Source organism: Cherax quadricarinatus, unplaced genomic scaffold (genome assembly GCF_038502225.1).
Source record: "Cherax quadricarinatus isolate ZL_2023a unplaced genomic scaffold, ASM3850222v1 Contig1812, whole genome shotgun sequence".
Lineage (NCBI taxonomy): Eukaryota > Metazoa > Arthropoda > Malacostraca > Decapoda > Parastacidae > Cherax > Cherax quadricarinatus.
The window spans coordinates 6,210-19,847 of NW_027196838.1; the positions used below are offsets into that span (position 1 = coordinate 6,210).

Here is a 13,638-nt window from a genome sequence, read left to right on the forward strand (position 1 = left end):
TTATTTTCATTAAAATTTCTTGACAGTGCCTCTCCCACTCTATTATCTGCTTTCCTTTTGCACTCTCTCACCACTCTCTTCACCTTTCTTTTACTCTCCATATACTCTACTCTTCTTATAACACATCTGCTTTGTAAAAACCTCTCATAAGCTGCCATTTTCTCTTTTATCACACTGTTTACTTCATCATTCCACCAATCACTCTTCTTTCCTCCTGCACTCACCCTCCTACAACCTCAAACTTCTGCCCCACATTCTAATACTACATTTTTAAAACTATTCCAACCCTCTTCAACCCCCCCCCCCCCTTCCACTACTAGTACTTGCACCAGCCCACCTTTCTGCTAATAGTTGCTTATATCTCACCCGAACTTCCTCCTCCCTTAGTTTATACACTTTCACCTCCCTTTTACTTGTTGTTGCCATTTTCCTCTTGTCCCATCTACCTCTTACTCTAACTAGCTACAACTAAATAATGATCTGGTATATCAGTTGCCCCTCTATAAACATGTACATCCTGGAGCCTACCCATCAACCTTTTATCCACCAATACATAATCTAACAAACTACTCTAGGCTAATTTCATTCTAGTCCCTGTTTGATGTACTAGTACAACGAGCAGTATTTTATATTATTGTGACCACGAACGAGTGGTATTGATCAATAACAGCACTGCACTAGCCAAGGACTTGAACCCATGCTGCTTTGGCCTGCCTCATGGTGGGCAAAAACACATGATGCCCTAATCCACTGGACCATACGATCCTTAAGAGTAGTGGATTAGGGCGTCATGTGTTTTCGCCCACCGTGAGGCAGGCCAAAGCAGCATGGGTTTGAGTCCTTGGCTAGTGCAGTGTTGTTATTGATCAATACCACTCGTTCGTGGTCACAATAATATAAAATACTGCTCATTGTATTAGTACACCAAATAGGGACTAGAATGAAATTAGCCTAGAGTCATCCACACCATCGTGTGTCCTTGGGTAGCGAATACAACATTCAGTTTCGATGGATGCGCTACTCTTAAGGATCGTTTGGTACAGTGGATTAAGGCGTTATGTGTTTTCACACACCATGAGGCAGGCCAAAGCAGCATGGGTTCGAGTCCTTGGCTAGTGCAGTGTTGTTATTGATCAATACCATTCATTTGTAGTCACAATAATGCTGCATAATGTTAAAAATTTCTAAAATAACATTTATAACTCAGACAATTCAGCCTTTGTTGTCACAACTGCTTCATAATTTATTGTATTAGTATTCTATTTACAGTACTGTATATTTTCCTTGAAAACCAAGAGGTTTCTTTCTGTTGTTATGCTTTAAAAATGTTCACTTTTTTTTTTTTTTTTTTTTTAAGGAGGAAAAGCAGAGACAATTCCCTACAAAGCTAGTGAGTACAGTTAGGTAGCTTGTTATCTCTTGATCAGTTAATGGGGGACTGAGCTGAGGCTCAATGACCAACATGGTTTTAGCACTTCACGTAAGAAATTTGCAAGACTAATTCGCACAGTTGCTTTTTTCTCTCTTGAGATATGCTGGGTTAGGGTAAAGAGGTTATTAAGGGCCAGGTATTAAATGTACTGTTTGATGATAGAGCAGTTAAATTGATCAAGTTTTGTTGTGTACTTTTCCCACTCTACCGGAACATTTATTTTTTAAGATTATACAATTAAAGTACTAAATCATTGATCACTCACTTTTATTGCTTTATATTGGCATTTGTAATTCTACACTCGCCCAAATAACTAACTGAAACATGTTTTAGTAAGATGCCAACTTTCATGATGCTAACCTTGTGTAGCATTGAACATTAGTTATTGATAATAAAATCCTGCATATTTCAATGTTTGTATGTTATTTTTTCCTTTGATTAACATCATAGTTACTTCAAGGTTCTGTTAAGTATTGTAGACCCAGATTTACTGTTTATAACATGAAATTCTGTATTGTAATAATTGAAAATGTTTAGTTTTATAGGAAGCATTATGTGCCCTTCATGATTTTCTTTTCGTAATACTTACAGCTTCTATTCCTTTGAGTGATGGACTTTTTCAAAGTTTGGGCTCCACTAACTACACCCTTGCCCAACACACAGTGAAAGTACGAAGGTCAGGACAGATCACAGACATTCACCTCTTGCTTGACATGGAACGTAAGTTTTGTATACATCTTTTAACAATTTTTTTTTAAAGTTCTGTATTTTCTGTCTCATTCACTTTTGTGTTTTTAATATTTTATAATTAGTAGTATTTAGTATTACAAGAAAAATCTGAAAACTAGTTTAATTCTTTTCCAGAAACAAATGTTGAGTAAACAGTTATTTTATGCAGTTTATGTTTAAGTATTAATGTCTATCTCTGAAATCAAGATTAAAGACTTTTAAGATAATTTATTTAGTTACAGATTAATACTCATGGTAGGACGGCAGTGTACAAGATATTTGTGGGTATTTTTTCCTTATAGGTGCTGGTGAAGTGTGTGATACAGGCTTTGATGTTGATGAGATTAATGCCTTTGAGCCTAATAGAAACTGCAGAGGCAGTAAGAATGATCGCAGTATGTCTTCAAAGACAAGGACACCTGAATCAAACTTACGTGACCGCTTGTTTGATAGGTTCCAGTCTGTAGAGGCCTTCAATCTAAAATCTCTTCCTAATGAAATGGTTGCTGCCTTACGATTTTTTGAGCATGAAAGGAAGGATAAGCCATCTTTAAACTGGGGAGAGGTTTGTTTGACATTTTTCATAGTTTTTTAACAAATGGTCTGTCAGAATTTTCTGTCAGTAACCTGTAATAATTATTTTCAGAATTAGTCTCACTAATTGTGAGTAATGACATCCCATGTGTGAAAATATGGACTATTTTCATCAAACATTTTCATATTTTTTTTATTTTTGTTTTGCAGTTTCATTTATAAATCTCTAATATCACATATGTAGAGATAGGAGATTATTAATTGCAATTTTGAATAAAAAAAAATATTTTTTAAAAGTTACCATGTGACTGGACAGAGAAATAGTGCCCACTGTAAAAGGATGAGACTAGAAGATGGAGTGAAATGAGTTTGTTGAACATATCAAAGAAAGTGTATGACAGGCAGCAATGATGAATCAGGGTTTATAGAGAGCAGCCAACCAGGGAAGCAAAATAGATCATTGATTATGTGGGACTGTCAGAAGGGTGGGTATGCAGAATTTTCAACTAAACTGAATGATCACACTTGTTTATGGTTTCTTCTAACACTGTATTTCTTTTTTTTAACATTATGTTTAGGTGCTGGCTTGAACAAAACTGATGGATAATGTTAGGCACTGAAGAATCAGTTGCTGCATTACTGATAATCTACTTTACAGAAGTCCTATAACAGGACTGTTTAACATTTTTAACTTGGGCAGGACTGAAGGTCTTTTCCTTTGTTTCATGAACATTTCTCTCATAATCTCTACCTTGGTTAACATTCTGTACCATAACAACCTGAGCTACAAACTTCGTTGTTCAACACACTTATTACAATTTTTTGCATTTTGATCCACAGTTACATTATTTCTTCCATCAACATTATCATCGCCAAAACTGTCTTGTTTAAACACCGGCCGTCTCCCACGAAGGTAGTTACCCAAAAAAGGGAAACACATTTACTATCATTCAATAGTTGTTTTGTCAGAAGTGTGCAGACATAACAAACTCAAATTTGGCTAACTTGATTTTCCCAGAATCCCTTCATAAATGTTACCTTGCTCACACTCCAACAGCACTTCAAGCCATTAAAACCACTTGTCTCCATTTACTGCAATTTAGCATGCTCACACAAGCTTGTTTGATACTCGAGCCCTTAGCACTCAAAACCTCCTCTACCAGCTTCCTGGTAATACCCCCTGTTTCCCTCCTTTCCACCATAAATTAGCAAACACACTTTGGTCTGCATATTCAGCTTGAATTTAATAATATTTTCTGATTATTGATGAGAGGTTAAACTTTATTTTTTCAACAAGTCGACCGTCTCCCACCGAGGCAGGGTGACCCAAAAAGAAAGAAAACCCCCAAAAAGAAAATACTTTCGTCATCATTCAACACTTTCACCTCACTCACACATAATCACTGTGTTTGCAGAGGTACCCAAAATACAACAGTTTAGAAGTATAAACATATAAAAATGCACAATATATCCCTCCAAATTGCCAATATCCCAAACCCCTCCTTTAGAGTGCAGGCATTGCACTTCCTATTTCCAGGACTCAAGTCCGGTTATATAAAATAACCGGTTTCCCTGAATCCCTTCACTAAATATTACCCTACTCACACTCCAACAGCTCGTCAGGTCCCAAATACCATTTGTCTCCATTCACTCCTATCTAACGCGCTCACGCACACTTGCTGGAAGTCCAAGCCCCTTGCCCACAACACCTCCTTTACCCCCTCCCTCCAACCTTTTCGAGGATGACCCCTACCCTGCCTTCCTTCCCCTACAGATTTGTACGTTCTCCATGTCATTCTACTTTGATCCTTTCTCTCTAAATGACCAGACCACCTCAAGAAAACCTCTTTAGCCCTCTGACTAATACTTTTATTAACTCCACACCTTCTCCTAATTTCCACACTCTGAATTTTCTGCATAATATTTACACCACACATTGCCCTTAGACAGGACATCTAACTGAAACTATTCAATTTAATATTTCATTGTTCTCAACAGGTTGATATGATAAAACTTGGGCAGTATATAATTTCCCTGTGCTCTGCTACCAAGGAGCTGTTGGAGAGTGAGCCACGTCTTCTAAAGTTAGAAGCACCATGCTACATTTTAGGTAAGTATATTCTCTTACTGTATACAATATTATTTACTTTATTCAGAACTATGTTACTGTGTTTAAAATTCTCCCAATTTCAGAGAATAAATTTTGAGTTGGAAAATAATCATCAAAACTCATAAATTTTCAGATTAATCAAAACACTCATTATTTCAGTTCTGAATTTTTTGAACAAGTTAGAATGCAAGAGCACTGCAAATATTGAAATATTGAATTTTTAATTTATTTTCCACTCCCACAAATGTATGTCCATTAAAAGGGAGAATTAATGTACTGTACTGTATCCTCATTTTTTCCTTACTACTGTAGTTAGTTCTCTAAGGAAATATATTTGTTGTAGGTGATCTTCATGGAAATTATCAAGATTTGGTTTGTTTTGAGAAGACACTCTGGAGAGTGGGTCCCCACCTTACACCAGCTAATTTCCTCTTTCTTGGTGATTATGTCGACAGGGGTGATTACGGTATTGAGGTAAGTACTGTTTATTATCCATATTGGTTGAACAGTCAATTTTCGTTTTTGTTGTGATCTCAGATGGTATATGAATAGAGGTGTATTTTATTGTGGCAACGTTTTGCTCTCCAGGAGCTTATCAAGTCAGCTTGATAAAGCTCCTGGAGAGCAAAATGTTGCCACAATACTATGTCACATTAGTTGCACTTAGTGTCCTTTCACCTAACATAGCGTCGGTAACTCTACCAACATTAATGCTATTTGCAGGTGGTATCTCATTTATTTGCCCAGAAACTTCAAGCTCCATCTAATTTTTTCCTCTTGCGAGGAAACCATGAAGTTAGAGACATCCAACAAATGTTTACATTTCAACAGTAAGTATTTTTCTTTGCATTTAGCAGTTACATAAGGAACTTAGTTTCAAGCATGTATAAAATGATTTAATGAATATGTGCAGTAAAGGACTTGTGTTTGTTAAGCATGATAAGGAATAACTAAAGCCTTCATATTTTCTTGCAGGGAATGCCTTAAGAAGTTTGGAGCACGCCATGGTATGAATGTTTGGAATGCAGTAAATGATGCTTTTGATTGTATGCCGCTTGCTGCTCTTGTTGATAAGAAGGTATGATATTTTCTTACTCGTAGTTTCATTAAAATATTTGTACTGAATAAATTATTCAAATATATAATGACTCACTTGGACTTTCCCTATCGATTTTTTGCTTGTTTGCAGATATTCTGCATTCATGGTGGAATTCCCAAACTAGATGGATGTTTGAGCGAGCTTGATAATATCCCGTGTCCTCTACCTACTCCTGAAACACAGAGTAGTTTAGCATGGCAAATGATGTGGAATGATCCAATTGCGTAAGTCTGCATATTTATGGTCTTACGGTTGTATTTATGATATCTAGGTATACAGTAGCAACAATGCCACATGGGGAGCTGGATGGCAGCTCTAAGCCTTTCTTGCTGGCCCCAGTGCTTTGTCAGGAGCTTGCAATATGAGGAAATTGAAAAATGAGATGGAAAACCCAGAAAACCACTAGCATGATGTAGCTAAGGCGAGCATCTGACTGATATTTTCATTGGCTGCATGAAAGACCTGGAGCTGCTATCTGACTTTCCCTTTCCTTGTGGCTTTGGTGCTGTTTATTGATTGCTTGTTTGTGACTGCTTACATTAATTTTTAAGGTCAATGGCCTTCTGCCAAGGCAGAATGACATGGAGAAGAAAATGCATTTACCTGTCTTGAAAATTTGTGGCAGTCTTTATTGGTGTGCTAAGATCCTGATTTGAGGTGGCCATTCATTCTACTTTGTTCACCAGGTTTGTAATCACTACAATTTATTCTAGCTGCTGACTCAGTACTGTCTTGGATTTCTTTTTCATTTCTGATAAATGGTTACTCAGTAACCATTTATTCAACCATTACTAAAGTCTTAAGTTTTTCTGTAACCTTCATCATCTTCCATTTGTATTTGGGAATGTACACATTTCTAATTTTACACACTCATAAGAATTAATTTTGCGTTTACAGAGCTGAGGATATGACTGATGATGTACTAGAGCAACTGGTAGGAAACAAAGGATTTGCCTACAATGAGAAAAGACAAACTGCATGTGTTTTCAATCGGGCTGCCTTTGATAGCTTCCTCAAAAGACACAGTCTTACTCATGTTGTCAGAGCACATGAGGTCAAACAAGCTGGCTTTGAGGTAAACAATTTTAGGTTTTTTGTTCACTTTCCTTCTGTGTATTTTGTTACTGTCTCATAATAAAATTAATAGAATTGCCTTTAATGTTCATTCAAAACTTTAATCGTTAAAATAAATTATGTTAAGCATTTAATAGGATATGATATTAAACAGGGAACACTGATCTGCACTAAAAAGACTAAATTTGTTCTTACTCTTTAAAAAGTAACAATGGGTTGGAGGCATATATTCAGTAATATGTGGCAAAGCCCAACCTGATCAGACTGCCTGTCCCTAGGCCTTGAGGAAAGTGAGAGAGATGCCTATTGGCAGATGCACTGGGTGCAGCGAGGCTTTGGCAGGGAGCCTGCTTTTAAATGGTATAGAATTATGTGTATACTACACAAGTATCGCTGTTGACAAAAACCCTGCATTTGGCAATGGTCCAGGATGGACAGAAACGTCATTCTAACGTTCCAATCTGAAGTGCAGGTTTTTGGTGAATTTCTTGCTTTTTTTTTTTGTGTTCAGTTTCAACTCATTTTTACTACGCACATACTCTGATTATTCCCTCAACTTCAGTACCTTCTCTTTTCCTTCTCCCCAAAGTACTGTTATCAGCATCAAGCAACTGTGATAACTCCCAGGTACTACTTGCTTACAAACAAACTCCTGCAAATAGTCATTGTCTAGCTTAGGGTTTTCACTGGGTTTCTAACAGATCTTCATATATGAAGTATGTGATGACCTAAGCAGCCTTTATTTGTTCTGTATGGAGCGAGTTAAACTATAAACTTTTTAATCAACAAACTACTGTATAATGGTATTCAGTATTTACAATTCATTTGGTGTTTCATAACACATTTTGAGGATAACCTGATAAGATTGTTTGCTCATGACAATGAGTGTATACAGCGTAAAGACTGAATAGCATGTACTTGCTGTACTATGAAATATAATAATTAAGGCAGCTTTCATAATAAAAATATACTACTGGCAAGCCTTCAGAGCTGCTCCTTGTGTATACAAGGCATCCCATGTGACCCCTCTCTTTTTTCTTTGAATGAAAGTTCCTGGTTGTAGCAAGCAAGTGGATGGGTTGTTTTGAGCCATGCTGTCCTTGTTAACAAAATCAAATGTTGTCTTGTAACACTTGTCATTTGATGATTTGCCAGTAATAAATGGTTTGGGAACAGAGTAAACAACTGGTTAGAGCTGTATTGTGACAGAGGCAGTGCAGTGTTAGAATCATTGGACCCACTGTGGAAAAAAAAAAAATATACAGTAGCTATATTAAAATTAAACAGAAGCATTCTAGGTCCTATAGCAGTTATACTAAGGTCAAAGAGACCATTAATCCTTAGTTTTTCAGTACATTTTGCAAACTGCATTGATCACATTTATAGAATGCATTGTTTTCCTGAAATTACCAATAGAAATGGAACGTCACATAATAATCCACATAAATTAGATAAAACATGTATATGTTTTGCCTATATTTCATTCTCATTATTTAGGGTTGGAAGTAGCATAGTGTCATTTCTTTTTCTTCTACAGATACAACAGGGAGGGCGCCTTATGACAGTTTTTTCTTCCTCTCATTACTGTGGGGGAAGCAATGAAGCAGCATGCATACTTGTCCACAATTATCGAATGAGAGCCATTAGAATTGACACATCATAAAATTGTTTTTTACCTTATTGGCCATCTCCTACTAAAGTAAGGTGACAAGTATATACAGTGGACCCCCGCTTAACTATCACCTCCCAATGCGACCAATTATGTAAGTGTATTTATGTAAGTGCATTTGCACGTGTATGTTTGGGGGTCTGAAATGGACTAATCTACTTCGCAATATTCCTTATGGGAACAAATTCGGTCAGTACTGGCACCGGAACATACTTCTGGAATGAAAAAATATCGTTAACCAGGGGTCCACTGTATATACATAAAAACAATTTGAAAGTATCATGAAAATTTAATGTTAAAATGCCAATAATTTTCACATTTCTGGATGGTAGTTTGGTGTATGTGTGTGTACACATTGTATATGTACATATACTGAGCTATAATTCTTGCTCCATAAGCCATGAGTGTTGTAAAAGATGACTAAAATGCTGAGAGTAAGGAGCAGGTAACCCCTTTTTGTATTCAGCTACTAAAAAGATAAAAGAAAATTTGAAGGTGTTTAAATGTGGGTTGGTTTAGTACAGATGAAAAAAAAAAAGTCATGAACGGAGAGGAGCTGGATGTCCTAGCACAAAACAAAACAAAGCTAAAGGGGTGGAAGAATTTCACTGCAGGAGAAGTAAACAGAAATAGATCAGGTGTACCTGAATCAGCTAAAAGAGTAGCAGCAATATTATATGATCAATTATTGAAAGAAAAGGGTGGGTATAAGTGTTTAAATTTAAGAATCGAGATGGGATGAAAGTGGATTATAGTATTTATACACCTTGGGGTGAGGTATGTTGAGGAGGAGGAAGGATTTTGGGAGATGTTAAGACAATATTAAGGGAGTTTTGAGTCAAATGAGAGAATAATTGTTGTGGGCGACATAAATGATACAGTGGAAGAGACTGTTTTAGGTGGTGTAGAAGGTAAGTTTTGAGTGCCAGGGGTAAATGATGATGGGGAAAGGGGGAGAGCGGTAATTGTTAGAGTGGTTGGGATATTTGTTCAATATGTGCATCAAAGAAGGAACAATACCTAAGGATTGTCAGAGCTATGCACATTATATTCATGGGGTCATTTAGCACCTCAGAGCTATGCACATTATATTCATGGGGTCATATAGCACCTCAGAGCTATGCACAGTTCCCTGTATAAGGGGACAGAAGTGTGTAAGAATTACCATGTAAAGTGTAGGGTAGAATTATTCAAAGAATTAGGGGTAAGACAGAGTAAACTTACAGAAGATAAAGGAAGATTTTGTAAGGGTAGGGGATGTGTAGACAAAGTGCTTACACAACCATATATTGTAAGTAAACAACACTGAGATAAGGATAAGGAGCTGTTTGTTGCATTTTTGTATTTAGAAAAGGTACAAGATACAGTGGATAGTGAAGCATTGTGGTGGATGTTGCGCATGTATGCAATAGGTGATAGGTTACTTAAAGTAGTAAGTTTTTTTTATGCAGTTTAAGGCTCAGGTTAAAGTATGTAGGAGAGAAGTGAGGGGAGCTATTATTCAGTAAAAGTAGGCCTGAAAGGGATGTATTATGTTACTGTTGTTTACTATATTTATAGATTGGGTTGTAAAAGAAATATTAAGGTGAGGGATTAAAAGATGATGAACATAATATAGTATAGGTGTTGCTGATTACAGTCCTTTTGAAAGATTCTGAAAAGAAATTGCAAAGGTTTTTGGACAATGAATTTGGGAGGGCATGTAAAGTTAGGAAATTAAAAGTGAACATAGAAAAGACCAAAGTGATGAGAGTAACAAAAAAAATTTAAGCAGTGAGAGATTGGAGGGGGTACGAAGTGAGTGTGCTTAAATATTTGGGAGTGGACATGTCAGCAGATGGGTCTACAGAAGATGAGATGAAACAGAATATTTGAGGGGCAAAAAGGTAGGTGGTGTGTTGATGTACCAGGGTATAGTAGTACAGTGGACCCCCGCTTAACGATCACCTCCAAATGCGACCAATTATGTAAGTGTATTTATGTAAGTGCGTTTGTACGTGTATGTTTGGGGGTCTGAAATGGACTAATCTTCTTCACAATATTCCTTATGGGAACAAATTCGGTCAGTACTGGCACCTGAACATACTACTGGAATGAAAAAAGTTCGTTAACCGGGGGTCCACTGTACTTACTTTTTATATGGAAGCAAGGCTGAGCTTTGAATGTTGCAAAGGAGATGGCTAGAGGAAGTGGAAATGTCACATTTGAGAGCAGTGTATGGTGTGAATGTTATGCAAAGAATTCGGATCATAGAAATTATATTATCAAAGGGTCACCAAGAATGTAATTCAGAGAGATGAGGAAGGGTTGTTATGGTTAGGACATTGAAAGATTGCAACAAAATAAGATAATAAAAAAGTTTATAAATCTTGGGTGCAAGGAGGGGTAGGGGTTGTCCCAGGAAAGGTTGGAAGGGTTAAAGAAAGTTTTGAGTGCTAGGGAGTGAGTGAATGGAGGCAAGACATTTATAATTTTATAAGCCACACATTGAATCCATTGCTTTCTTTTTTTACAAGGATTAAAATTAACTACCAAAAGATTAGAAAATTTTGCATATTTTTATTATGTGGGAATCATTAATCTAGGGAGGATGGGAAAGGTCATATACACATATTTAGGGGAAAGTGCCAAACCTATAGGGGATCATATAGCATATGGAATTATTATTATAATCAAAAAGAAGCGTTAAGCCACAAGGGCTATACAGCGCTGCATAGCATATGGAAAAAGGGCAGTAGAGAGCAAATGTGTGAAATACCAACATGACGGTAAAAGAGAAATGCGATACAACATGATTCACACTTGGTAGCCTTTATCAAATCATAAACATAAATCTAGAGAGGGCAGGTGAGCATACATATAAAGTAATTAGAAGTGAAGCTGTATAGCCCTTGTGGCTTAGCGCTTCTTGTTGATTATAATAATAATTAGAAGTGAAGAGCCAGGGAATGTGCAAGATACATGGTGTAGGGTATGACTTGTTTTGGGTTTACAGGTCTATTGCAGTTTTGCTGTGTGGAAAAACTAAGGGACTCAGCTATGTTGTTGAAATTCTTTGATGTGCCGATTCTATATTTCTGAGTTTTCTTCCCATGTTGTTAATCAAGTGGTTGTGGGAGTCTGTGTAAAACACAGGTGTTTAAGCTGTCACTCCTGTTGGTGTTATGGTGGGCATGGGACGTTTCACCTACAGGAGTGACAAATTAAACAGTGCCTGTTTTGCACCAAAATTACCACAATAACTTGCTACTCATTAGTTGAGATCCGCAGATGTAGAATCTTGGAATCAAGACTCCTCGGTGTGTCCAACAATTTTAACCAGAATAGTAGCTTTCTACAGCATGCCTGAGTCCCTGGCAAGAAAAGCTTTTAATTGTTCTCCACATAGCAACAGTTTCAGAGTAGCACTGCAGTAGACCTGATCCAAGCCTATCTTGTACCTTGTCTCTTCACCTCTCTGTGGTCCCTATATATGCTCACCTGTTCTCTGTGTATCTGTTCATGACTTGATAAGTCTACAGGATTGACATATATACTGGATTATGCTCTCTATGAAACAGGAGGTAATCAGGGTTAAGCCAAGGAAGGGAAGGATATCTTAATTCCTTGGATTAGGAGCCGGTCACCAGGAACAAGGCAACCCCTTCCCTTAAAGTAGTACTTTTGTGAATATAATGTGAATGTGCCCTGCCTTGACAAGATGTAGCTGTTAAGGTAAAAAACTAAATATTTTGTTGTTAGATATAGGTACAAATTATATTCACAAGAGTGATAAGCCAAGTACAAATTCGTGCTGTATATCAATATTTTAAGTATTAAATCACTCTTAAGTATGATTCTCTCTTTTCTTCATATTTCCTCAAAAACTTGAGAAATTGCTTGTGACCCAATTTAACTGCAATATCTTGTGCAGTTTGTTTCTTCTTATTCTGCTGTTTCAGTGGTACACCCAATATCAGCAGCTGATGAGCAAAACTTACATCACCCTGAAAATATGGATTATTATTATTATCAAAAAGAAGCGCTAAGCCACAAGGACTATACAGCGATGAAAATATGTTATGTCTTACTAAAAAAAAAAAAAAATTTTTTTTTTTAACCCTTTGAGGGTTGAGGCCCTCTCCTAAACTCATTCTCAGGATCGAAAAATTCTCAAAAAAAAAAAAAAAATCTTGTGAAATGATAGAGAATCTTTTTTTTTTTTTTTCAATCATAATGACACCAAAAGTATGAAAATTGATGGAAAACTTACAGAATTATGTTCTCGCAAAGTTAGCAGTCTCGAAGATATTTATGCATAGGCAATTTCGCCCACTTTGAGCCCTATGTTTGGCCAATTCCAATGTTGCAGTTGACTAATATCATAGCTATTTCCCTAGAACTCCATTTGTTCTATCGATTAAGAACAAGAATTCGCCCATTTACCGATTTTTACTACCCAATAAAGTGATCAGAAATTGGCAATTTGGGCAATTTAACACAAATTTCAAAAGGTGCCAATCTCGTAACAGGGTCCAGAATAAACAAGACAGACATTCATGGTACTAAAATAACATTTTATCTGTTCATTAGTCACATCTCTAGGGCCCTCTTACATTACTTTCGCTTTCCATTTTGAATTTTGATTCTTTCTGTTATGTATACTACTCCATCATTGTAAAAATGGTGTAAATGATGTCAATGCACTTGTGAAAGAATATCAGACTCACCAGCTGACGTGTATTGGATGCATGCCGTAATTTGTTTACTCTTGAACATCGGCAAAAATCGACCATTTTCACTACTTTGAGTTCAATTTCAAGGAACTTGTCATCGTGAAACCAATCAAAATCATCTCTATTTCTGTAGCATATCTTCCATTCTATCAAATGAGACCAAGGAAACAAGAATACTACCACAAATACTATACGAAAATACACTAGAAAGTCGCTGTTTTAAACCATAAACATAGTTGGAGTTTTTTTTTTCTCATCATGTACTACGTGCCTCAG

The 13,638-nt window shown here is 36.6% G+C and overlaps 1 protein-coding gene across 1 annotated transcript; it reads left to right on the plus strand.

The window, feature by feature from the left end:
* Positions 1-2,023: 2,023 nt before the first annotated feature.
* LOC128684523 (uncharacterized) lies at positions 2,024-12,483 on the plus strand (the record flags this gene model as incomplete). Its single annotated transcript, XM_070081134.1, is given in 9 exon segments — positions 2,024-2,152; positions 2,464-2,726; positions 4,694-4,805; positions 5,149-5,279; positions 5,529-5,635; positions 5,781-5,883; positions 5,995-6,128; positions 6,802-6,979; positions 8,516-12,483. Coding segments are annotated over 9 exon segments (1,283 nt in total), but the record flags the coding sequence as incomplete, so codon positions are not given.
* Between the last annotated feature and the right edge of the window lie 1,155 nt (positions 12,484-13,638).